General features: G+C 29.2%; 1 protein-coding gene across 1 annotated transcript; it reads left to right on the top strand.

Annotated features, from left to right (window-relative positions):
* Positions 1-1,891: 1,891 nt before the first annotated feature.
* On the top strand, positions 1,892-26,455 carry LOC148233723 (neuroendocrine convertase 1-like). Its single transcript, XM_088188952.1, has 15 exons — positions 1,892-2,197; positions 6,039-6,143; positions 9,115-9,372; positions 9,449-9,595; positions 9,658-9,759; positions 11,014-11,131; positions 11,242-11,360; positions 11,438-11,517; positions 12,695-12,827; positions 17,385-17,485; positions 21,734-21,826; positions 21,955-22,080; positions 22,160-22,326; positions 25,083-25,216; positions 25,861-26,455. The coding sequence occupies exons 1-15, from the start codon at positions 1,892-1,894 to the stop codon at positions 26,203-26,205; spliced, it is 2,334 nt and encodes a 777-aa protein (XP_088045078.1). The 3' UTR covers positions 26,206-26,455.
* The last annotated feature ends 320 nt before the right edge of the window (positions 26,456-26,775 follow it).

Raw genomic sequence — 26,775 nt, 5'->3', positions numbered from 1 at the left:
TATATAAACCAGAACTTCAGATAATTACTTCTACTACTTTGCTTTCAACTTGAAATAAATTTTATATATTTATTTTATTTTTAATCTATGGCATAAAAAAACATTACATATAAACCAAATACATAAAAAAATTTTTACAAAAACAAAGGAATTAAATTATATACAATAATCGCGAGACCACAATGTGTCCACCAACTGCGAGTACCTAGATGAAAATAAATCAATTTAATATAACAGATAGTTGAAAAGTCAGAGATCTATGCTCACTGAAAGTTGTTTAATGGTGTTTCTAAAGTTAGTGAAAATATTTTTTTTATAATTTTTTTTATATATATATATATATATATATATATATATATATATATATATATATATATATATATATATATATATATATATATATATATATATATATATATATATATATATATATATATATATATATATATATATATATATATATATATATATATATATATATACTTCCTTGATTTTTCAACCATTGCGATAATAGCTATGTATATTTAACATACACTAAATTACCTCACGCCAATGTTCTCAGTTTTATAGCAACGCTGGTGTCACATTGATGTAAATATATTTTTTTTAAATTAACTAAAAAACGTTAAATTGTTTTTTACGACGCCTGTGGCGGGCAACGTGTACAAAGTATTTTTGCGTTTACGTAGTAGCGAGGTCGTGTTATAAATATATTTTGCTCCTGCGGGAGATGAAAGCGTGTATGTTACGCGCTCCAATTATACTTCATAGAATGATCAACAAGCTACGTATATATACACTATATCTATAAGAAAATAATTTGTTTTTATTTATTTACAAAAATATATTTGTTCAACTCAATATCTCACATTAGCTGTAATATTTTAGTCCATTTACAATTAATCACAATACATAACATTATAGTCTAATAAAAAAATAAAAAGGTAAAATAACTAATTTATTAATTTCAATTAAAAACATATCGATTTTAAAATTTAAATAGGTTAATTAATATCTAATAATTGATTTAAGCTTGCGTTTGCAAGCACTGATAATTAGATGACACTATTCTATAAAAAACATGTAATACAAAATGGCAATAAATATCAACAGCATGTTGCAATATACTCTCTTAGTACAAATCCTACATAAAAACTGAAAATATCATAATTTCAAAATAAGTTTAATTAAAATTTGGGTAAGTTTGAAAAACATAATGGTATTTTTTTAATTAATATGCGACCATACTCTATTTGCGGTAACACATTCAGTTCGAGAGCTATCCATTTCATTATTCATAATTGAAAAAGAGATGGCAAGTTTAAGCTTACGCCTCTACTATTCAGCTCTAAAACACACGATACATATATACGTATGATATACTTATCATTACTCCTGTTTATATTTTAAACAAATTTATAGAAATTAAAATCAATACTATATTTTTTATATTTATCAATCAATCGGAGTAATGATGAGTATTTATATCAAACGTATATATATCCATATCATGTGCTTTAAAGCTAATAGTAGAGGCGTAAACCCAAATATGCCATCTTATTCTCAATTATAAATAATGATGAAATATATAGCCTGACTACTACAACTTTTTTTAAATAAAAATCGTTTATGCCACATATTATCAGATTGAAAATAAATATTATACATGGCTAACGAAATACAAAAAAATCGTATTTTTGTATTGTAACAACTTGCAAGACTTACTGGAGATGTAGTCAAGTACAAACCTAACCCTAATTTTAAACTGAATTTACATATAATTTTAGCTTTAATTCCAATCCATCGTTTCAATCAAAACATAACATACATATGTTACAACCATAAAAAAAGAGCTGTAGATGTATAGATACTAAATTTAGCTCACGCTTCGATGCCAAGATACGTCATAATACATCGAGACCCCACATTCGCGGAAAATTCACTGCTCATTTTTCCTGTTTTCCCGGTAGAAAGAGCGGGCGTCGGCGCTCGCCGGTGGGGCGCCGCCCTGGACGGCGAGGGCGTCGGAGGCGTCGCTTGGGCGCCGCCCACGCTGCACCAAACGCGACGCCGACTACCAGGGCCGCATCCGCGGTCGTCGGTCTATCAGCAGCTCGCGATCAATCTATTTCGGGCCCTCGGAGCTGTGCGGCCCTCCCTTGCACTCGCTTTAATCGATACCCTCCTCGCTATACACGTGCGGAGGGCCCCTTTGCGTTGCAGGCGAAGGGGGAATGTGGATATTGCTTAACTTTCCTATCCACTATAAAATAAGATAAACTTATTAAAATCGCTTTATTGCTATTAATATTGATTAATAAATAATCAGATTTTCCCTAATATTCACATGCACATATACACAAAACAAACATCACAATTGCTCACAAAATGTTTTGCAATATAAAATAAATCAAATGATAGTTGTGTGCTCTATCCCTCATGAATTTTTGTAGCCTATTGTAGCTTTCGCTGAAAACATCCTTGTGTTTGGAAAGCTCGTTGAGAATCTGCATGACTCGTGTATGGCGTGGTGAGTGCGTTTAAACACTGACGTTCTAGCCGCAACGTTCAAGAACAAGGGACGCAATCGCGACTGTGTAATGCACTCCATAGATTGTCAATACCACCTTCAAGCAACTTTAAAAAATGCTTCATTGAATACACGTTACTTTAATTCAGAAATAATTATTATCATTCTTGATATCATTAAATATTGACCATATTATTAAATACAAACAATATTGTCATGTCAAGTTCATTTTTATAAATTCCATATGAATTTATTAAATGAACCAGATGTAAATAAAAAAAAACATTATCGATTAAAACATATCTTACAACAAAGATAGAATATTTGATATACTAGGTCGCAAACGTTCCAAGAAGCTTTTAGCTGAATTTACAAGCGTGAGAATCTAAATATTAAAATAATGAAATATAAAAATTGTTGTACTTAGTAAAGTAATATGTAGCGTTTTATAGTCATTTTTTGGTTTAAAATATGTGTGAAAAAGACTACAAAAACCTTTTTGGTCTAAAATATATTTAAAAAAAGACAAAAAAAAAACAATTTAATAAGTATGAAAGAATACAGCTATTTAGGGGTCAAAAAACGTATTTTAGGATCTAAAACACGTGTAAAAGACCTTGAATATCGTCATGTGTTGTAATAGATATAGTATTATCGAGCTTTTTATGGTCGTTTTTATGTCTAAAACACGTGTACAAGCCCTTACAAATGAACAAAAATATAAAAGAATGCAGACCCTTATAAATATTTAGGGGTCAAAAAACGTATTTTAGGATCTAAAAGACACGTAAAAGCCATTAAATATCATTACTTGTTGTACTGAATATAAAATTATCCAATTTTTTTCTGTGTTCGGATCTAAACAATATGTAAAATAGCTTTAACATCAACAAAAACTTTAATAAGTGGGAAAAAATTAGGTTATTCTAATATGGAGCTTTTTATGGTTATTTTTTGGTATAAAACTTGTGAAAAAGATTTTTAATATTATCATAAGTGTACTATGTGTAGCTTTTAATGGTCATTTTTAGGACTAAAATAATTTTAAAAAGCAGCAAAAATCATTAAATTTTTTTATAAATATTTTATGCCACAAAACACGTACTTAGGTGCTAAAACGTGTAAAAAAGATCTTGAATATCATCACATGTGTGCTATGTGCAGTATTATCCAGCTTAAAATGGTCATTTTTAGAACTAAAACATTTTTAAAAGACCGCAAAAATCATTAAAAATTCAATAAGTATTAAATATTTTAGCTCTTTATAAATATTTTATGTCACAAACCACGTTTTTATGCTCTAAAACATGTAAAAAAAACCTTAAATATCATCAATTGTTGTACTAAGTATAGTAATATCCAATTTTTTTATGTTTTTAGATTTCAGAAATGTGTAAAACAGCTCAAAAATCAGCAAAAAGTCCAATAAATTAGGCTCTGTATAAATATTTAGGTCATAGAACACGTCTCAAAAATGTATTTATGACCTAAAATATCATCACTTGTAATATTAAGTATTATATGATATATCACTTTTGGGTACTAAATATTTGTAAAACACCATACAAATCAACAAAAAAATTATATTTATAATAAAGATTAGCTCTTTATAAAGTGACCTGAATTATCATCACATGTTGTACTAAGTATAGTAATATGTAGCTTTTTATTGTCGTTTTTATATCTAAAACATGTGTACAAGTATAAAAATATCAATCTTTAAGGGCACAGAACACATGTATTAACAGCTTAACGCCCGAAGACTCGTATATGAGTCTTGAAAGTCATGCGTTTTCTTTTATTAAAAATAAACTGGGTTACCATCAATTTTGCCTCTATATGATAATCAAAGATGGTAGCATACTATTTATACTAAATAAATTATATTTTACTTCAAATTATTGTAAAAAGATTCGTCTTATCCCATTGCACGTAAATTTTTTTTATAGACTGTATGAACCATATTTATTTATTTTATATAAAATTTTATGTTACACTTCTTAAGCAGAAATAAATTTCAGGGTCAAACTTCCTGGCCAAGTAAACATAAAACCAATTAAAAGAAATCGAAACATCCCGTTTGATAATACATCAATTGACAAAGTTTTTCAACCTAAAATTCTACATGTTATACAGTAAAATCGTTACGGTATATAGTTGCAGACACATTTAATAACACAGCAATCAAAGTACACACAAAAAATATCATCCATGACTGGGTGTTTATTATTTTGAAATATTCTTACCATTTAGAAAACCGCAATGATTCAAAGATTAAGAAACCAGGGAGAGATAAGTACAATTCGGATAAATTATCGACCTATTGTAAAATAATTTAAAACAAAATATTATTGCACTTTAAATATTCTCTGAGGAATAAAAACAATCACGAATAAATATGTATTTTTCATTCCTAATATTTTCTGTAAATTGAAAATGGTTGCAATGGTTATAAACCAGTTAATAATTTAAATGCTTTTATAATTTTTTGTATAAACGATTTATTAAAACTATCCGTTTTTAATATAATATAATTTGCACTCACCAAATATTACGGCGTCCTTTTTCTGCATACAACTGTCACAGACACATTTATTTTAATTTGTATTATTTACACTTGTTTATCTATTTCATTATTTATAAACCACACTATATTAACATTTATATTTATTTTTATTATTTACACTTTTTTTTATCTATTTCACTATTTTTGATTCGTATAAAAACATTCGTAAATATAAAGTGGAATTTCACAAACACATTTTCTTCTCACATATTTATCCTCACTTTTTATTTTTATTGTCTGATGGTTTTTCAGCTTATCCGAAAGCCTTTTAGGTGGATTGACAGCCCGTGCTGTCAATCGGCACGATGTGTTAGAAACTAGTGAAAAGTCTTCAGAATCGATAGATATCACTGAATTCTGCATCCTTACTCAATAGAAAATCTTTAAATTTAATTTTGCTGCTACGATTCAAATGTCGATTGACAACTGAAAGAATAAAACAATGCGCATTGAAATAAATAATAAAACTCTTTTGTTTATTACATTGTTTTTCGAAATATTATGTAACTAGGTATCGATCGGTGCAATCATATATTTATTACACTCCATTATACATTGAAACTCTGGCAGTAAGCTGTTAAGGTCTCCAAAAAGTATTTAAAACCTTAAATATCATTACTTGTTTTACGAATTATAGTAATATCTGTGTTTTTACAGTTGCTTTTGAGCATGAACATTTGTAAAACGCGTTAAAAATCGACAAGAATTTTAATTACTATAAAATAATTCAACTCTTTATTAATATTTACAGCATAAAAAGGTATAAAATACTTTGATTATAGTCATTTGCTGCACTACTATGTGTATTATTAACTAGCTTTTTATAGTCGTTTGTATATCTAAAACATGTTTTAATATACAAACTATGCAAATTTTCTTAACTCGCTCAAGCGAATAAACGTTGTTAACACATAAATTTGTTAGTTTAAAATTTAATTTCAGATAGCCGGTTTCCCAAACACTTACATATTCATCAAGGAAAACCACGACAAGCCTAAGAGAGATTTTCACGGAGCGTCAACAAGAAGCCTCTCAGAAAACCCAAAGGTAAATAAACATGTTTCCCAACAATCTTAACGCTATAATAAAATTGAAAAATAAAAAGTTCAGTTTCATAAATTATCATAAAAATACTACAATGGTATTTTTAACATATTTTACAATTTACCTGTGAACGTAAAGATAAATAGATAAGTTGTCATTGATAATAGCAGAATATGCTACAATTCTTTAATCTTTAATACTATACAAACCTTCAAAATCACATAATAAAAAAGTTATCTAGATCAGGGATGAGCAGCACGCGGCCCGCCAAGCATTTCTAAAATTAAAAATTAAAACAAAAAACTAAAGGTTGCGGATGAGCACAGGCAATTCCAAGAAAAGTGGAAATTTGATTATTTTTTCACTTTCGTCAAAGATAAAGTTGTATGCCTAATATGCTCAGAGACTGTCGACATTAAAAGAATATAACATAAAAAGGCATTACGATACAAAACATGAACAACAATATAAAAACTTAACAGGACAATTCCGGATAGATAAGTTTAATCAAATGGAGAAAAATGGCTATTTTTAAAAATCAAACAATTTTATCAAATACGGCAGTAAAGGCTAGTTCTGATGTCAGTGAAATACTAGCAAAAAAAATGAAACCCTTTGCGGATGGAAAAATGATCAAAGAATGTCTGACTGCTGTTGCAGAAATAGCATTTCCTGATAAAATAAATAGTATTTCAAACATTAGTTTATCAATATTCACCAATGCAAGAAGAATTGAAGACATGTCCGAGAACATAGCAACAATGCTTCGTGAACGAATTGCAAAATTCGAATACTGTTCTTTGGCACTTGATGAGAGTTGCGATATTAGCGATACAGCACAACTGGCTATATTTTTACGTGGTATTGACACCAAATTTAATATTACCGAAGAATTGGGTTCACTGATTCCAATGCAAGTGACTACAACCCTCAAAGACCTGTATGATGAACTAAAGTCTGTGTTGGAAAAATTTTCAATTTTATTAGAAAAGATTATTGGTATATCGACAGATGGAGCACGAGCAATGTCAAGCATGGAGGTAGGAGTATCGGGAAGGCTATTCCAAGACATTAAGAAGTTCACAGGAAGGGAAATATTCGTTAACCACTGCATAATTCACAAGGAAAATTTGTGTGCGAAAAGATTGAGTTTGCCAAATGTCACAGTACCAATAATTAAACTAATCAATTTTATAAAGTCGCGCGTGTTAAATCACCGTAAATTTAAAGAATTCCTGAAAGATTTAGGAACTAAATATGGCAACATGGTTTTTAATACCGAAGTACGTTGGCTTAGTAGAGGTGCAATGCTAAAAAGAGTATATAACTTAAAAAGCGTAATACAATTGTTCTTGGATATGAAGGGATATGTCTTTCCTCATTTTGGTAATAAAGAATGGATGTGCGATTTTGGGTTTCTTATCGACATGACTCAGCATCTCAATGATAATAATGTGAAACTTCAAGGCAAAGGACAGTTTATTCACAATTTGTATGATAAAATTCAGGGCTTTGAGCGCAAATTAAAATTGTGGAAACAGCATCTTTTGCAAAATAATGTGTCTCACTTTCCACATTTAGAAAAAGAAAACGTTACTACTTCTCAAAAATACGCACAATACATAGACATTTTAATCAATTAATTTCAATTACAATTCCAAATGTTCAAAGCTGAGAAGACAGCGGTTTTCATGAAAATGTTTTCCTCGCCATTTAATATCGACGTGGATACAGTTTCCGAAGACTTTCAAATGGAAGTGATTGACATGCAGAATAATACCGATTTAAAAAGTGTATTTTTCTCAATAAACATCGAAAATTTTTATAAATCGTATGTGAGCCCTGAGAAATTTCCGCTTTTGACGAAAAATGCAAAGCAAATGATGTCTCTGTTCGGAAGTACGTATGTTTGCGAACAATTATTTTCAACCATGAAATTAATCAAAAATGACCACCGATCAAGACTAAGTGAGGCACGATTAGAAAGCTGCGTACGTGTAGCTACCTCATTAATTCCGGCTGATATTGATCAGCTTGTATCGAAAAAACAGTGCCAAATTTCTCATTAAAAATTTCAAGTAATTTTGCATTAAAATTTGTATATGAAATCTCTACTTTTTTTAAATTTAATATTTTTTTATTCTAATGTTTATTATAAATAAAATTTTGTAAATTATTAATAAGTGTTACTTTATGTGCGGCCCGCCAAAAAAATTTAAAATTTAAATTGACCCGTTGATTAAAAAGGTTGCTCACCCCTGATCTAGATGATTAAGTACCCTTTTGGGTCATTCTGTAAATAAATAATTATATTAAATTTGTGATTCAAGAATTATTTGTAGATTTCAACGAATAAAAATATATTATATGTATAAAGAGAGATTAAACTTATGATTAATATTATAATAAAATATTCTCTTAGACTCCATATTTTGCTATATCATAAATTACAATAAATTTAAATACATATTGTGGACAATTACAAATGGTTTACAGATCACAATGGACGTTGTTCCCGTAGGGACTCTTGTTTCGCGAGTAATTAACGTCCCACAGCTCACTAATCCATTTCCATAATCCGTTTGTGAACCAACTACGTTTTAGTTAATTGAAACGATGATCACTTTTATTAATTAATTGGTAAACTGGTTCTATTTATACATTTTACAAAGAGGATTATTTTTTAATAATATGCATTAATAAGTAATTGCTTTTTCTTACCTGTTAAAAATTAACCAAAAGTTTGATAATATATATATAATAATAAAAAAAAATTTAGCACAGTTTAAATATTTATGTTTAATAAAATCTAGCGATTATTAATTTTTATTGTTTTGATAGCAGTTTTTTTTTCAAAGGATAGTAGCTTTCAAAATAAATTAAAACCACTGAGTCCACATCTCACATAATCCATATATAAATAATTAAAATAAATCGTATTTTTATTATATTAATAATAACTAATTTGTAACAGGTACAATGGGCGGAGCAGTTATTTGCGAAAAACCGCCAGAAAAGAGATCTGATCCGCCCCGAAGAAGATAATCTACTATCGACGGAAGCGAGGCGTATAAATCTCCTATTCAACAGTAAAATGACAGGAGAACATGTGAGAGAGGAGACCGCAGAAGAAGATAAAACTTTGGTGAGGGTGAAGCGGGAAGATTTGAAAATACCAAAGCAAAGCAGGGCTTTGTTCAACGACGAGCTGTGGAGCCAAGAGTGGTATTTGGTAAGGGTTAATTTAGTTTCTAACGTATTCAAAATATACCCAAGATTGAGATAATTTGAATTTGAGTTATTTCTAGCAAGATACACGTACAAGGAGCGATCTACCTAAATTAGACTTGAACGTGTTGCCAGTGTACGAAATGGGAATAACCGGGAAGGGAGTCAAGGTTACCATTTTAGACGACGGTATAGAGCACTCGCACGATGATCTCAAAGAAAATTATGTTAGTAATAAAAACATATTTTTATATTATTTTTAGTTAAATAACCATTCGTTATTTTATAGGATTCTTCAATCAGTTGGGATGTGAATGAAAATGACGATGATCCTGCTCCTGTTTATGACAAGATGCATAGGAATGCGCATGGTACTAAATGCGCTGGTGAGGTAATAATACTTCTTATATTTCCACCATTTCAGAGATTTAAAAATAAGATAATGTACTTTGTAATAAAAAATATATTTAATTTCCACAAATGTTTACAGCCTATTTTTAGGTATTAGGTATAAAACTTTATTTTTACCTAATAATATATTTGTCATAAATTGTGCTTATGTGTGTTAAGGAATATGCAGATACGGGTCTGGGTTATGACAGATAATAAATTATTTCGCAGGAGTTTAATTAATTTATATAAATATAATATAATACCTTTAGGTCAAAAACAATTAAAAGCTTTATGTGAATATGTTTCATTCCTCGATTTAGTTAAACGGTAGAGAAATAAGAACACATATAAAATGTCGTATTTAATAACGTATTTAATTAGTATATTTTGTACTATAGTACTCGCAACGAACCGTAAATTTATAGATCGATAAAAGTATAGGGTCCGTACCCAATTTATAAAGAACCCTTATCAACATATGTAAGTTTGTTTAGTTACGACACAGTAGTAACCAAACAAACAAAGACAAGTGAGCTTAATAAAAAATGTGCTTGGCTTAAAAAACACTTGATTAATACCCGAAAAATATTTCTCTGCACGGCTTTATGAATTATATATATATAAAAAAAATAGAATCCTACTTTTTACAATTATCTTAAAATATTTCAAAAAAATCGTATAGCATGGTATAAATGTATGCTAATTATTTTAAAAAAATATATATAAATTATTATTCTTTGTTTTTTTTATTTTTAATATTATCTGTATACATAATTACATAGTTAAACGTTTTTCGGAATTTTAAGTATACAATTATACCATTCTCAGTTTTTAAGGCCATATGGATGTGACTTTGCAACCAAAATATACGCTAAAAAGGCTAACAGTTAATTGTATATAAACATATCGATGGCTTAAAGTGTAAAATTTCTAACTCCATATTTGAGAACTTTACAGGAGAAACTAAAACTTTAAACTTTCATAGAATCAATGCAAATTTAACTGTTTATTGAATCCCGTACGCTAATACATGACCATACCGAATCACTTTTATCAACATTATTAACAATATAATATATTAAATGTGTCACTCTTTCTTTTCATTGCTCCTGATTTAATTGTTTATGTAAAAAACTTTAAAATAAACCATAATTTACTTCTAAATCTTTGTATTTAATCAGTATTAATAGCATAAAATTATAAACTTTTTTTTGTTATTCTTAATGTACATTAAATGGTTTTTTCAATACAGGTAGCAATGATAGCCAACAATGGCAAATGCGGTGTAGGTATTGCTTACAATGCTAAAATCGGAGGCATCAAATTACTAGATGGTTTAGTCAACGATCGAGTGGAAGGAACTGCTTTAGGTGAGTTGGCAAAGTTGATTAATCAATCACTCTTAGAGGCGTAAGGAAGGCCTTAAATTCAATTTGTGTATTAAACATCCCTATCTCCGTCCACCCTTTTTCTTTTCAAGGGCACGCCTACGACAAGGTTGATATATATAGCGCTTCCTGGGGACCTAACGACGACGGGAAAACAGTCGAGGGTCCTGGTCGTTTGGCGCAGGAAGCATTGGAAAGGGGAATAACAAAGGCATGTTTTATATAATATTCTTGTATAAAACAGAGAAATTTGTGAAGTAATCGAGTGGAAAATTATTTTGATTTCAGGGTCGCGGCGGAAAAGGCTCTATTTTTGTTTGGGCTAACGGAAATGGCGGTAGTCGAGATGATAACTGCAACTGTGATGGGTGACTATTTATATTTTTAATAACTATATTTATTATTATTAATCTAGAAATTAATATATAAACTTGGTTTTGGAAATCATTTTCATGGATCTCATTATTTACATAGAAGCTTAAAATATATTATATTATCAAAAAATTATATAATCATATTTTAGGGGGTATCCATTATTTTATTTTTAATCGGCTTTTGTGGATTTTTTTATATATTAATACGGAGGCTTTCAATCTTTTTTATAAACATAATATATTTTTTTTAGTTATGGTAATTTATTTTCTCTTTAATTTATTGGTATTATTTTGTATAGAAATTATTACATAATTATAATATTTTTTATTAAAACAATTATATTATATGTAAATATATAACTGGAGTACTTCAAAACAGTGAAAGATCGACCGACGTACATGTACGGCGATACTCCTCAGAGGGTTACGGTCGGCGAGGCGCACTCTGATGTAATCGTCTTTATAAGAATGAAGTGGCGCAAAATTTTAGATAAAAGCTTGAAAGGGTGAAGTTTCTAAGGGATGGATTAAATGAGGCCTGACCAGCCAAAGTTGAAAACTGAGCGTCGGGTCTTCTCCGAATGGAGTCTTCAAATAACAGAAATGGCCGGCTAAGGATAAATGCTTTGAAAATAGGAGATGGGGCCTGTCTTAAAAGAAAATGTGCTGTCCACTCTGGTCAACGGCGCAAAATCCACTGTATTGGAGCATGAGGATGAGAGTTTTTCAGAACCAAAATCTTTTAGTAAATCTATCCATTTTTCTTTGAATGCAATTTTATTATGGTTTTAAGAAATGGCACAATCTCAGTGGCGATAATGTTGCACCACAATAATTACGTTTGCGGAAATACAGCTATCCTCTCAACTGAAAAAAAAACATTGGAAGAATCTTGCAACTATCTGTAATACGCTAATAAAAAAGTCAACAAATAGACAAAGATGTGGTGTAGCATAATAGTAAATAAGTTGCGATAGAACGAACGCGTGACAACTCAACTTAAAGAACTGAATTAACACTTAATTTTGATATTATATTGTATTATTTCATATGTAAGTCATGTTGGCGTTTTGCTTTTATGTCTTACACAAATACTTATGTAGTTTTGTAATTTAATTTAGCTTTTTCATATCCGACTGTACTAAAAGGTATACCTCACCATGAATTTCAGATACATCGCCAGTATTTACACAATCGCAATCGGAAGCGCCTCACAAAGGGGAGCTTTTCCTTGGTACGGAGAAAGATGCGCTTCTACATTGGCAGTGACCTATTCCTCCGGGGCTTACGAGGACCAAATGATTGTAATAAAAAAATTCTATTTATTTATTCATTCCAGTGAAAAATTCCCGTATCATAATTAAACCAGTTTTATTTTCAAAGCTATGAATACGTGAGTGGGTCGTGTTTGAAAAAAATGAACAGGCAAAAAAGCTTACAAACACCATGAGCGTACGTGCGTCGAAATGCTTTGGGTATTATGCATAATACAACACAATTGGTCTCCGTTCTATAATAAAAACAGCAAAAGCCTATGCCTAACGCTTCGCATGGTTTAGGGGTCAGGGATCAAAAGTTTCGAGAAACGAGAAATGTGCTTTCGGTGCTAGTACGACCGTGCGAAAATTAATTGAGCGAATTGCGATCGTGGGCCAGCGAGCTTTTCTAAAAAATATATATGAAAATAGTAAGTGGCTATATTAAGGTTGTTGGAATATATTATATATTGAGAGATACTGTTTATCTTTAATTCGATTTATTAAACAAAACATTTTCTTAATATACATGTAAATTTTTTTAATTTATTAAAAATATTTTGGGTCATTTTCCAGGCAAAAACAGAGATTTTTAAAACATTGATGTTTAATTTACGAATCTGTAAGGAAAATATCGTTGAAAATATCGCTAGCACAGTCTCTGTGGGCCGCTGTGTCTCTGGTTGCACCCTCACAATTTAATTGTAGTAGAGAATCTAAGTTCTAGCGTTGGTCTAGTGTGGCATTTTGGCTTAATTTAAAAATCTCATATATATATTGAAGAGAAAATTTTCTCTAAATATTCCTGAACATCTCGGAAAATTAAGCTAGTTCGGGGACGTCGAATTATTTAGTGACGTGATTCGATGTTTGAGTTTAAAGTTCAGTAGTTGTATAAAGTCGAGAGTTCACCGAAAACTGTGCGTTTAAATTATTATATTACTTGGTTATTGCTGGTTTACAGTATTACTAATCAACTCAAAAATACAGGATATTTGTACCTTTAAATCACTCTCAATAAAACTTCAAAACAAAACTTAACGCTAAAAAAAAAACTTTTTTTAAAAAACTCCAGAAAAATAATAAATATATTTTTTATACATTTTTTATAAAGCAACTTTATTTTAATATAAGCTACAAGTGTTTTGCCGATTGTTTTATTAGGCTATTTAATTTATATAACTATATTTAGCTAACTGTTATTTTGCTGTTGTTTTTTTTTTAATTTACAGTTTTCTAAGATGTTTATTTCGTTCCATTTTATTTAACGTATATTTTGTCACCTAGAATAACCAATACATCTTTTTTGGTTCATCAATTTAACCACTCTGCTCTTTTCACAATTAGAGGAATTCAAAATAAGCATGTTTGGTTTGTGATATAGTGTTAAAACCATGCAAAAAAACATGGGTTTATTTATTAAAATGGGACACCTTTGTTTATTAAGTCGCATCGTACCCAAAAAGTATACATCAAAAAAATAACGCGTGCATTCGGGACTGCCCTCAAAACGGTCGTTCCTAATCTGCTTTAGCGGCTAACAGCAATTTAATTTTTAAAACCTCGCCACTCTTATTATTGTTCGTCCTGCCAAAAAAGAGGCGGAAAACAAAGTCCCCTATGTATTAAAATACGGGAAGACCTGTAACTAGGTATCACTTACCCCCGGACACTTCGTCTGAGAACCTCTCAGGGACTTCTAATACTGAAATTCATACTTGAACATCCACTTTAGAGTTCAAGGCTCGTTACCGAGCGTTCCCACCACGATTTTATTGCTTTTGACGTAAATTTTTGACTTCTGAGAAATGATAATTGTTTTTGCGTCCTCCTATTGATTGAAATTCAGTTTGAATATACTTTAACCAATCCTTTTATATCAGAAGTTTGTAATAATATCGTTAAAGATGTCTATCATATTTTTAAAATATTGTGTAATATCAAACATCCCATAAAAGATGAGTTGCCTAGTATGTATTTTGGACTAGACCTAATAAGTTTTAAATCTATAAAAATTACTTATTAATATAATATATTTCTTCTTAATATATATGCACGAAGGTGTTTCTTTATTTCATTTAAAAAACCCGCTACATTTTTGATTTTGCAGATTATCCTAGAAATATTATTATAGAAATTCACACTTTTGTATAATAATATTTCTAGGATAATCTGCAATAATTTTCTTATACTCAACTATCCTTAAATTGTCTCTACTCTAGTTTTAAATCTATGTATATTTTTATTTCATATTAAATTATTTTCTAACTTATATATAAATACTACAACATTCATCTTCAATATTTCTTAAACATCCAAACATTCCAATCAATCAATAATAATTCTATCAAGTAAATCTATTTTTATTTAAAACTCTAATTGCCCTATTTTATAATTTTTGCAACATCGTTTTATCTAATTTATTAAACATATACAATATTGTTGCACAGTAATTAAAATACTTTTGTAGATTCTTTTTTATCTTCACTTAATATATATACATATTTTTTTAATATGTAATTACAATCTTCTTTGAAATTTAATTTTGTATCTACAATTACTCCTAAATATTTTATATTATCAACCATTTCTATAATATAGTTATCTATAACTATTTTTATATTAGTATTTAACATATCTTTATAATTTATAAACGTACATTTAGTTTTATACGCATTTAGTAAAAATACAATATTTGTAACCATATTTTTATTTTACTTATTAATTAAATTATCTACAACTTCTTTAATATTATCATACATATTTTATTGTATTAATTATATTATTAATATATAATATAAACAGTAATGTTCCCAATTTGCACCCCTGTGGTACACCATGAGATATTATTTTCTCTTTGAAATACGCATAATTTATTTTAACTTTTAACTGTTTCTTTTAATAATTATTAAACCAACTTAAAACTATTTCACTTAAACTGCTATTCTCTAATTTCTTCAACATTCTTTTTCTGTCTATTGTTTCGAAAGCTCTCTTGAAATCCAAGAAAACTGCTCCACTGATTTTTTTTCATATCCTTGACTAACAATCAATAATTTATAACTACTTGTAATACAGTCTCAGTGAAATGTTTTTATCTGAATCCCGATTGTTGTTGAAAATAATGAAATCTTTTAATGATTTGCTTACTACTTCTTTTATCACCTTTTTTTATATAAGGTAACATGTTCATTGGTCTCATTTATTCAACCTTTTTACTATTTTTTATTTTATGTATAGGTATAATAGAAGCAATCTCCAATTATGATGCATTTTTTCTTCGAAGAGTGCTTTATTTACTGACTTATTTATTTCTTAGTATTTCTCAAGCTTATTTAATTATATTTACATTTAATTTATCAGTACTGATTCTTTTTTTTATTTACAAACTATGTTGTGTATAATATAATAATTAATTCAATTTTTATTTTATTAATTATTTTCCACATCTTATTCGTGTCATTTTTTATTTCATCTATTGACTTTCCATACTATTTTCTTTAGCTATTCTTAATCCTTCGACTGCCATATTTACATTGCACACTATTGGTATGTTTTCAATTTTTCATTTAAGACTTTATATTCAACTCGTTTTGTTTTTATTATCTCTTCTCTTTAAAGCATTTTTAACATCATTATAGACCACGGTTTTTATAATCATATTAGCTTTTTATTTTACTATCTATACGTATATACAATTCTCGCATGGCACAGGATCGCAAAGATTATTTTCATGATCGATTAATAATATATTTCCCTTCTACAAATCGAATATTCAAATGATGCGATGAATATACAACAATGCTTTTCAGCTATATTCAAGGTTGTCAAGACCAATTTCTAATAAAGCAACGCTTTATTCAAACTTAACGAGCGTCGACTATACCACAATCCTGCTCAAAATAGCTCACATTAAACCATCACGTGATTCATAATTCCACCCTTTGTCGTACCAAAACGACACGCGCGTCGAAACATTTTGCGGTCACGGTGGCAGATATTATTATATTATGTTACGTTTATAAATGTACGTTCTCGTACGTGAAAACAACTAATTTTCGACACATGTATGTACATTTCACTACGACGGTAATAAAGCGCCCATACACGACCCGCACGAGTAGCCATAGCTCGCTAATGAACATCGCGCACCTTTGAGCGCAGCCATTAATCACCTTATAAATATGTCTGTGTAAACAGTTTATGAAAATCTAGATAATTAAAATTAAACAAAGCCTAGCTTTTGTATAGGATCAAGAGTGATAGCGACACTGCTTTTGTTGCAAGTTCATACAGTGAATAGAACCCCTGCTGATTTTTTCAGTGTTAATAAACGTGCTGTTCTTCGCATTCTAATGAGCATAAATGATCAAAATTTCTTTTAACTGTAATATGGAGTATATAGAGAATGATCTTAAGAGTTCAATTTTCATGGCAGACTAAACTTGCTGTATCTTAAGTTGAATTGATACGAGCTGCTAAATTCCGTATTTTTCAGGCTAATGAACCTTCCACTCCCAAAAACAACAATTAATCACGCGCCCCGAAAAGCGACAGTGCTGTCGCCTAGCGAGTTTTAAATGTATGAAATTTTGCAATTTTCAGGCGACGACCGACTTGAATAATAAATGCACCATAAAGCACACTGGCACGTCCGCCTCGGCGCCGTTGGCCGCCGGTATTATTGCGCTGGCGCTGCAGGCCAAGTGAGTACCCACTAACCTTCTTTTATTTAGGCGGTGTGCGTGGCGGTACAAAAGGGATATTAAAATATATGGCTAGGGTCGTTAGGTGCCGCTGGAGTGCTACGTGTGCTCACTGGAGTGGGTAGAAGCACGGTTAAAAGGTTGACGTGGAGACGCGTTTAGCTTTTATAGGGACCTAGATCAATCAGGTTATCTTTAATTGAAATGAATGAGAGTATTATTGAAGGCGTGAGACAAATAGAGATGAAATAATGGTAATGGCATGCCGTTCTCATGTATTATCACTTAAGATAACTTAAAAAATCATTATGGTATCACGGTTGTGCCACGGTTAGTTGTGGGCACCCTGAGTGTATCCGCATGAAAAAGAAAAATGAGTTTTTCTTATCATTATAATTATTTATCACATATTTTTATCAATTATTTTTATCAATTATTTTATGCAATACTGACTCTATAAATTATTCGAAAATCTATTCTTTGACTTTTATGTTTCTTATAAACTCGCTTGCTATTGAAAGAAATAATGATCGTGTTAGAAATAAACTTTTAATATAGTGTAAAAAAAATGTCTGTCTGATTGCTAGTGAAACGCTTTATATACAGCAAATAAATTAGTATAAAAAAATAATACTGCACAACAATATTTTTTTCCAGAAAATTATAATAACTCAATTTATATTTAAGGACGGAATAGCGTCGTCCGTAGCGTCTCAGACTAGTAACTCTGAGGCTACGGGTTCGAGCCCCGGCAGCGGCACTTGAATTTTTATTTTATAAAAATGCGCTATTATTAAAAAAAACGCCACAGCTGCAATCTATTGATTTTAATTTGTATAGCACATAATATTTTATAATTTAATATTTAATAATATAGATGTTACCAATTCCCAGACTTTCAGTCTGGTAGTAAAAACTTCCTTGAAGGTATTCATTATGTCTGATTGTCTTACTCAGTTGGTACAGATTTGCCTGTTGTAACGCATTAGGCTTATGCTTTTCAGGTTACAACAGTAGATTTAATAAAAAAAAAAAAGTGTAAGTATACTTTTGATATTTATTACATTTAAACTCATTGAAAGATACATTTTGCTCTTTTTATTAAAATATGCTATTTTTATATTGAAATATTATATAAAATTAACTGCTAGTTTAGTTACTTAAACTTTTTTCTTACATAAGTGTAAATATACAGTATTTTGCTTAACTGAACTTGATTTTATATTTGTACAATTTTTATTATAAACCCGTTTATTACAAGATATATTTAAATTAAGTAAAAGTTTCTGGTTAACCCTTTCTACGCCATAAGCGCGTATACGCGCTCTATGTGACTGGTCGCATGAGGCCGGCCATACAAAACGAGCGCTAATTTAAAATCGGATAAATTGCGAATATTATCGATATTATCGAGATCCAAATGAAAGCTTTATTTGGCGTTCAATGAGAGTTGCCGCGCAGGACTTTTTGATTACTAACGGGAATAATTATCATCAATTGCAACTTTGGCTTGGCGTGTGCTATACGTTATTTTATATTTTACCTTTTTCGTCGATATAGAATTTTTGATTTTCTCTTCTTGTATTTTTTTATGAATTTTCATATTTTTTATAAAAGTTATGTGACAACCCTAACATTTTGTTTTTTAAACGTCTGTATTTAATTAACCAATAAAACTAATTTTCAAATATATATTTTCCAATATATTATAATTATTTTATTTTTAATGTGACAACCCTGACTTAAATCGAAAAAAAATAATTCTGTTTTTCTGAGTAAATGGCAGTGAAAATGTCACATTATACATTTATTTGATAAGTCGGCATAATATACCATCGACACATTTCCGAAAAATCTAATTTAAATAGATTTTGTTTTTGCTAGAAAATTCTCGGCCTGTAGCGCACGTCCGTACTAATAATTTGCGGCGTTTAAAAGGTTAATAACCAATTTTATTTTACAAAATGAAATTTGAAATAAAAAGTAATAAAAACATAAGATAAATAAAAAAAATATACAAAAAAACTTTGACAAAGTTAAATATATTTTTAAAATACTGTATATTAATATGTCTTAGGCCAGCGATTCTTAAGCTCTGGCTCAATAATCTTATATGCACTACAATTTAATAAATATGATTTAAAATATATTGCATGTTATTTAAATTGATGATTGTCTTTCGCATTCATAGAAATGAACATTTTTATTAGGATATATAATTTTTAGTGTGTGCAGTACAATAAATTTGCGCATTCAACAAAATCGTTTGTTAAAAAACCAAACGTACTAAATTCATAATCAGCAAAAAATAAACAAAATCAATGGCGGAGAAACAAAATCGCGAACCGACATAAATGAGCATGACAAAAAAGCGCTAGAATAAATAGTGTAAATATTTTTGAAGAGCTTTATAAATTTTGAACAAAAAAAATTGCAATTAATATAAATCTTTAATATGCAATACCAAAATTATAATCATGATAAAATGATAAAATGGATGAAAAAATCCAAATATGGATTTCAGAATTTTTTTATAGCTTCGTTAAAAGTGCATAGGACAAAAAGTCTTATGCACTTTTAACGAATCAAAAACACTATACATGCCATTAACATAGCAAAGACAGATTTGGATCAATTTCATACAGAAACTTTTACTTTTCCTACTTTATACCATATAGATTAAAAAATTAAATTATTAGTGATTTAAATATTTGTTTCAAGCAAAAATGGTTAAAAATATAACCCACAATATGTATACATCTTATATGGAAAACTATCAAAAATAAAAATATGCATAATAAACAAAACACATAATGGTATTATAATTTAATCATAATTAAAAGTAAAAGTACAAAGCTGTACAAACAAATTTATAATATAACGTAATCCAGATTGTTTTACTTTGCTGTGAAATAATACCCTTATTCTAAAACGTCAAAGTTTCCTAGCAAACCTTTGAGATTTGATATCTTTGTGATTATAATATACCATAATATTATTACATTGTAATTATAATTACTTTATAAAATATACAATATAATACAAAAATCATAAAATCACAATAACGCATTTTTGGATTATTTGGTTCTGTCAAAAACTCTTCATAATCAATGATTGCACAATGCAAAAACAAAATATCTTGGTTTATTTGTACAGTTGATTTTGCTTTTAAAAAAATAGTACACAATTTTTTTTATCTATATAAAGTGAAAAATAATATGCTTAACCTTTTGCTCAACAAAATTTGATATATCGGCTATTGCTACCCTGACTAGAATTTCCAGATTCGAGGAACTCATTAAAGAAAGATCCATATACATTTTAATGGTATGTATATATAACATAATTTCCTATATGGGTGAATAACATATTTATCTAACATCAATATTTATGTCATAATTACAAAAAATTCGGCAATAAAAGGGTTAATTATTTTTTAACTTTTTTGACATAGTTCTATATAAAATTTATTACCGTTATTTGTTTTGTTTATATTACATATAATTTTTGTGTGACAATTGTTTCATCATATTTTTTGCTTTATTACAAAGACAATAGTCTAACCTCTATACAAGCTTCTATATAACAATACTATTTAAATGCTTTTATAAATATTTACGCTAATAAATGTAAAAAAATATTAAATAATTGTTTTGCCATTTGAAACATGTTTATAATTTATTTAATTCTATAATATACTACTTTTTTAGTTCTCAAATTCCTGGAGCACAAGTAAATTATATCAATGTATACTATGTTTTTGTATATGTGTAAATTTAACACATCTATTGCATCAATGATTCTTTAACATTCATGTATTAATGGTTTAAGTGGTTTTAATTTCCAATTCACCTTGTCTTCTCAATGACAAATATTAAGTTACGGACAAATCATTCAAATCATCCTATATGTGCTATTTAAATAATAAATAAATATTAAATAAAATAACATTTCAGTCAACTTGTTATTTTAAATATAAATCAAATTATTTTATTTTTGCTGAAAAAAATACTGTTATACAACATATTTAACTTGTGTTAAAATAAGTCGGCTTAACAAAAAGCGTCGTACGAAAGCGGACCGAATGAAATTTACAACGTGAAACTTTTTAACGAGAACGCTGATTGCACATGTGTATAAAGTTAAAATAATTGATGGATAAAGGTTAGTATGTGTGTGTCTGTGTGAGTGTGTGTATGCCACTGGCAGGTAGAGGTTCTTTTAACTTTTTTGTCATTTTATTTTCAGTTCTAATTTAACTTGGAGGGACGTTCAACATTTGATCGTTTGGACATCTGAATATGCGCCACTTTCAGATAACTCAGGATGGTTGATAAATGGGTTTGTAACTAATGGAATAACATTCATTGCTCACAATACTAAACTTACAATCGTCGATAAATTGCAAATTTTAATGAGAAAGTGCTGCTTCGAACTAAAATAATTTTATTTACTTTAATTTATTTCAGGGCCGGATTTCGCTTCAACGTCAGATTCGGATTTGGATTAATGAACGCCCATGCATTGGTCCTGTCTGCGTTAAATTTCATCACAGTTCCACAGAAGTCTACCTGTAGCATATCTGCATACGAAAAGTAAGCAACTTCAATAAACAGTATACAAGACATTGTCTTCGCTTTCTGAATTATTTCAAAAAAATCTATTTATCCACAGCATCAACGAGACCATATCGTACAAACAGTTGTATACGACAAGGTTCTACAGCGACGGCTGCCAAAACACCACAAACGAAGTCAAATATTTAGAACATGTCGAAGTCAAAGTCAACATTTTGTATTCGCTCAGGGGAGCTTTAGAAATTCACTTAGTTTCGCCAGCGGGTAATTCGCATGTTGTTTGTAAACGTCTAGCGAAGCGCTTCGGCGAAAGCTCAAATCGACTGAAAGATTTTTATATTGCTGTTTCTAGTAAATATAATATCTATATTGGACCAAACAAACTAAACGAAAATTATTTATTAAAATTATGACCATCGTGTCCTGACAGGTTAACGTAATAAAATATATTTTAATTTTAAAATACATATGCATCCATACAAATTCATTTACGCACACACATACACATGTGAGTAAAAACACGAAAACAAGATAAAATAACAGACACAAATCACCTGCACAGGTGTGCTTTGTCCCACGCGAATTGAACCAAAACCCCATATGTGCATGAGAAAATGTCAATATCGCTATGCACAGTATTGATCTCCAGTTCTAGACTTTACAGGCTAGAACAGTGGACGCAACCGAGAACTATAACCAACTTCCGGAGCCCACATTTGTCTATGATGCTTTTGAGCAATTTCAAGAAGTGTTTAATTATATAAACACTTTTGAAAATTAACAAATAAACGTATCCCAGCGCTCCCAAAATAAAAGCACGGGAAAACAAGAACGGATAATACCCGTGTTCCTACAAGTAAAAATATCGAAGGAATTTACGCGATACTTTATCCAGCTTCAATTCACTACATTGAGTCATTACGCTTGGAATCCAAATAATATAGCTAGTTTCTAGTATGCTGCGGATTAGAGCATCATAAAGAGTGCGCAATACTACAGTATTCCTGAAATAGCGCGCATTTCTTAAGATAAAACCGAGCATATTAAATGATCTGCTGTTAGTCTGCAATGTGCTGGCTAAATTTCCAACGTTCTTCGAAAGTCAGTAAAAGAAGACATCTCTAGAATATACCCGCCGAGATCGTAGGAATATTTTTCCGAAAATTAAATTGTGTGACATTTCTTTACACTGAAACGCAATTGTTTATTGGCTAAGAAAATGAGTTTAAAATTAAAATAAAACCGCTGAATAATTATTGATACTAAACCACACATAATATACATATTTCCGTCCTATGTTAACTCATTAAAAATTCTGCAACACTACACAACAGTGTTAACTTGAGGCGAATGAAATTTTCATATTTTATACAGGTTACATTCTTTAATATTATATAATATATTATAACATATAAGATTATAAACAGCTAGATCCATGCTAAACGCTGTATATTTAATCGCAAGTGAAATAGTAATAATATAAATTTAGATAAATTTATTAACTAAATTTAGCAATTATTTTATAATTTACATATTTTTATAGATTGCTGCGTATATGTAAAGATATTATAATTTATAATAAATATACACTAATATTTGTTGTAATATATGTTATATAACATTATTTGAAGAAGATCATAAATATTATTAGGTTGAATTATGAGCTATGAATTAATTATAGTATGAGTTTTATAAAAAACTTGATACATGTTGTAGTTAAATATATAAATAATGCTTTTAATGTTATTTATTTATACTAATTATTTTACTTATTATTTATTGAAGTTGCATTATTTTAAATTAAAGAAGTATCATGGAGTATGTTTATCAAGATTGCTTGGTTTATTATAGTTAATTTTCTATTCATGGTTTAAATTTTCCTACAATCTGACTTCTCCAGAATATCACCCTATTGTTACCCTATTTTTTTGTGTACGAGCTCTGTTATGGAGCATTATCATTATCTTGATATATTGTGGCTATCGTAGAAAATAAATTACTCATCGCAGGTAAAGAGTCTCTCTTTATCAACAGACTTTAAAATGCTATTTTTGCCTTTCGATCAAATAATGCGTTACATATTTTTTAATTTTTTTTTTCATCTAATAGTCAGCAAACTGTTGCAAGATAAATCTCCCTGTCTGCTGCGAAGGTCCGAACAGTTGTTTGTGAATTAGTTTCTCAATTTTATCTCAATTTTTTTCGACAGTTTCGACAATGTTTCTCAATTTTTTTTCATTAACAATAGATGGGAGACTTACATATAGCTTATCTTTAATATTAAACTAACAGTACCTTTGCCAATTTCCTAGTTGATGTATCTCTTGGCTTGTGCTATATCTGTTTCAATTTGGACTCGTACAAAAAATAATTTATATACAACTATTTTGCCAAATAAGTATAAAAAATTGCACTCACCCCTTATAAAATAGATGAAAAAAAATGAGTATTTACTATTAATATCTTGTCCTAATCACAGTACGCTTCCTACTTAATAGTAATCAAATCAGTAAAAATTTCTTTAAATAAGCTTTTCACAATAGTTATGGATTATTATTTTTAAAATAGTTTTTTTACATAGATTAAAATAATAATTATATTTATTTTTGTGCTATAAATCTACTTATATTTATTCATAAATATAAGTATGAAAACTTACTGTTTAATATTTCGGCATTATCACGAAATTTCAGCAACTAGTGAAATTCAAACTTCGAATTAGTGTTGTTGTCCTTCGGTCAGTTCTTGCGGTACCCATTTTTTTATTAGCCGTTAAACGTCCTAGTCTACAGCAAATGTTTCGATAATGTTGATTTTTTCATTAACAGAAATTTCGTGACAATGGTAGGAATATCACTGACGAAATATCAAACATTGAGTTCTCAATGCGATGAATCCTGGAATTTAAATAATATAAAGCATTAAACGTTTAAATAAAAATTTAAATGATTTACAAGCATGACAACTAAGAATAAATATACTCGTATTTCTTTAATTAATTTAATTTAACAATGTTTCAGGTAGTCGAATTCCTCTTTTGATGCCGAGAAAATTAGATCATTCGACCAAGGGATTTATTAATTGGCGTTTCATGTCCGTTGCCACATGGGGAGAGCTATCCACAGGCACTTGGACCTTAGAAATATTTGACCAGGTAACTTACTTAGAAGGTACGCTTAAGCATCCATCAGAAACATGTCTGATTTTGAACCTTCCAATAAATCAGATTCACAAATATATAGATTTAAACGTAGTAGCTGTTTTCCAAGCTATACATGCTAAATATTTCTTATTAAAGCATTTATTTTTTTAAAATAGACTGTATTTTATTTTTAACACTTTAAAGTCAAAATTAATTATATGATATCATTTTATTGTGCTGCAAAGTGAGCCGGTGCATTATTACAATATTTCATTGAAGGTTGTTTAGGACGATTTGATTCGATTTTAACCATTCAACTTTGTTATTTTTTAAATAATAGTGTTTCTTTGTAAAATTCTTATTAATTTAAATAGTTCCTAAGTAAAATCACTACTATTAGGCACTAATGCATATTACAGCATCCCATAATGTACTGTTCTTTTATTCATACCTGTTGAAATATTGCTTATTAATCTGCAATGATATTTATATTTCGTATCGAAGTTTGTACAAAATATTAAATTTAATAAACATTATAACATTTATATATATATTCATTCATGTTTATTAAATAGCTCAAACGCAATGATAATGTTAACGCATAGATTTAACTAACGTAACTTATTCGCAATCTAAAAATATTAAATCGATTTCAGATCGGACCCGTTGATAACTTGGGGCTAATCGGACCTCTAGCCCTTATTTTTCACGGAACAAAGGACCTTCCAGAGCACATGAAAGGAGGACCCAGAATTTACGCCGATTCCATACCTTTAGAAAACAATATCGATTATGACGACTTGAATAATTTGTTCGTTGACAACGAAGAAAGAGAAAAGCTGGACGATGAATACCTAAAAATTCTTTTCAACAGACTTTACCCATCAAAAAGCGACACTAGTGATGATATAGATGACGAAGAAAAAGCTCTGGAAAGAGTGCATCATCATAATTTAAGGGATCAAATAAATTCGATCTCTAGAAATTTTAATGTTTATTAATTAAAAATATATATAAATAATTCACTCATTTGAGCTAATCTTGTATGCTTAATTACCGCCGGTACCTTTCTCTTGAATAATAAAAAAATACCTTCAGAAGAGAGCAGTCCTCTTGTGTTCTCTTTTGTTGCTTATTCCACTTTGCCTCTTGGAAAGACAAAGGTAACCACTTTAATTTTTCATATAAATTACATTTAAGTTCCGTCTAGAAAGTCGCCATTGTTTATTTTTTGCAAAATAAAATTAATTATTAATGACACGTCCATATGTTATATATATAATTTATTACAAAATTGTACCAAGAAGAAATATTTTATATTACGTATTAAAAGAAACACAAGCGTAATATTAAAAACGATAAAAGGAACTTCTCCTTGAGAATGTAATATATTATGTATACGAATTATGCTTCTGAGTTTAATGTAATCTAAAATGACGTTTTTCATATTGTTTGCACAACGAAGCGCAAAAAAAATGTAAATTAGAATATATTATGTAGACTTTCTTGATAGTTTTATGCGTTTATTTATTACAAATATAAGTTGAGTAATAAAAAAACATATTTTTTAT

The sequence above is a fragment of the Plectrocnemia conspersa genome, unplaced genomic scaffold (assembly GCF_051122295.1).
Source record: "Plectrocnemia conspersa isolate PC_06_02 unplaced genomic scaffold, ASM5112229v1 ptg000007l, whole genome shotgun sequence".
In the NCBI taxonomy this organism is placed as follows: domain Eukaryota; kingdom Metazoa; phylum Arthropoda; class Insecta; order Trichoptera; family Polycentropodidae; genus Plectrocnemia; species Plectrocnemia conspersa.
Note: the sequence above shows the minus strand (reverse complement) of the source record. Positions and strands in the feature narration are given on the sequence as shown.

What these genes read in the sequence shown, in the direction of transcription:
- LOC148233723 (XM_088188952.1), top strand. Translation starts at nt 1,892, where the DNA reads ATGCCAAGATACGTCATAATACATCGAGACCCCACATTCGCGGAAAAT. An exon ending in GCCTCTCAGAAAACCCAAAG is followed by an intron (nt 6,144 to 9,114) that starts GTAAATAAACAT and finishes AATTTGTAACAG; the next exon opens with GTACAATGGGCGGAGCAGTT. An exon ending in GGAGCCAAGAGTGGTATTTG is followed by an intron (nt 9,373 to 9,448) that starts GTAAGGGTTAAT and finishes AGTTATTTCTAG; the next exon opens with CAAGATACACGTACAAGGAG.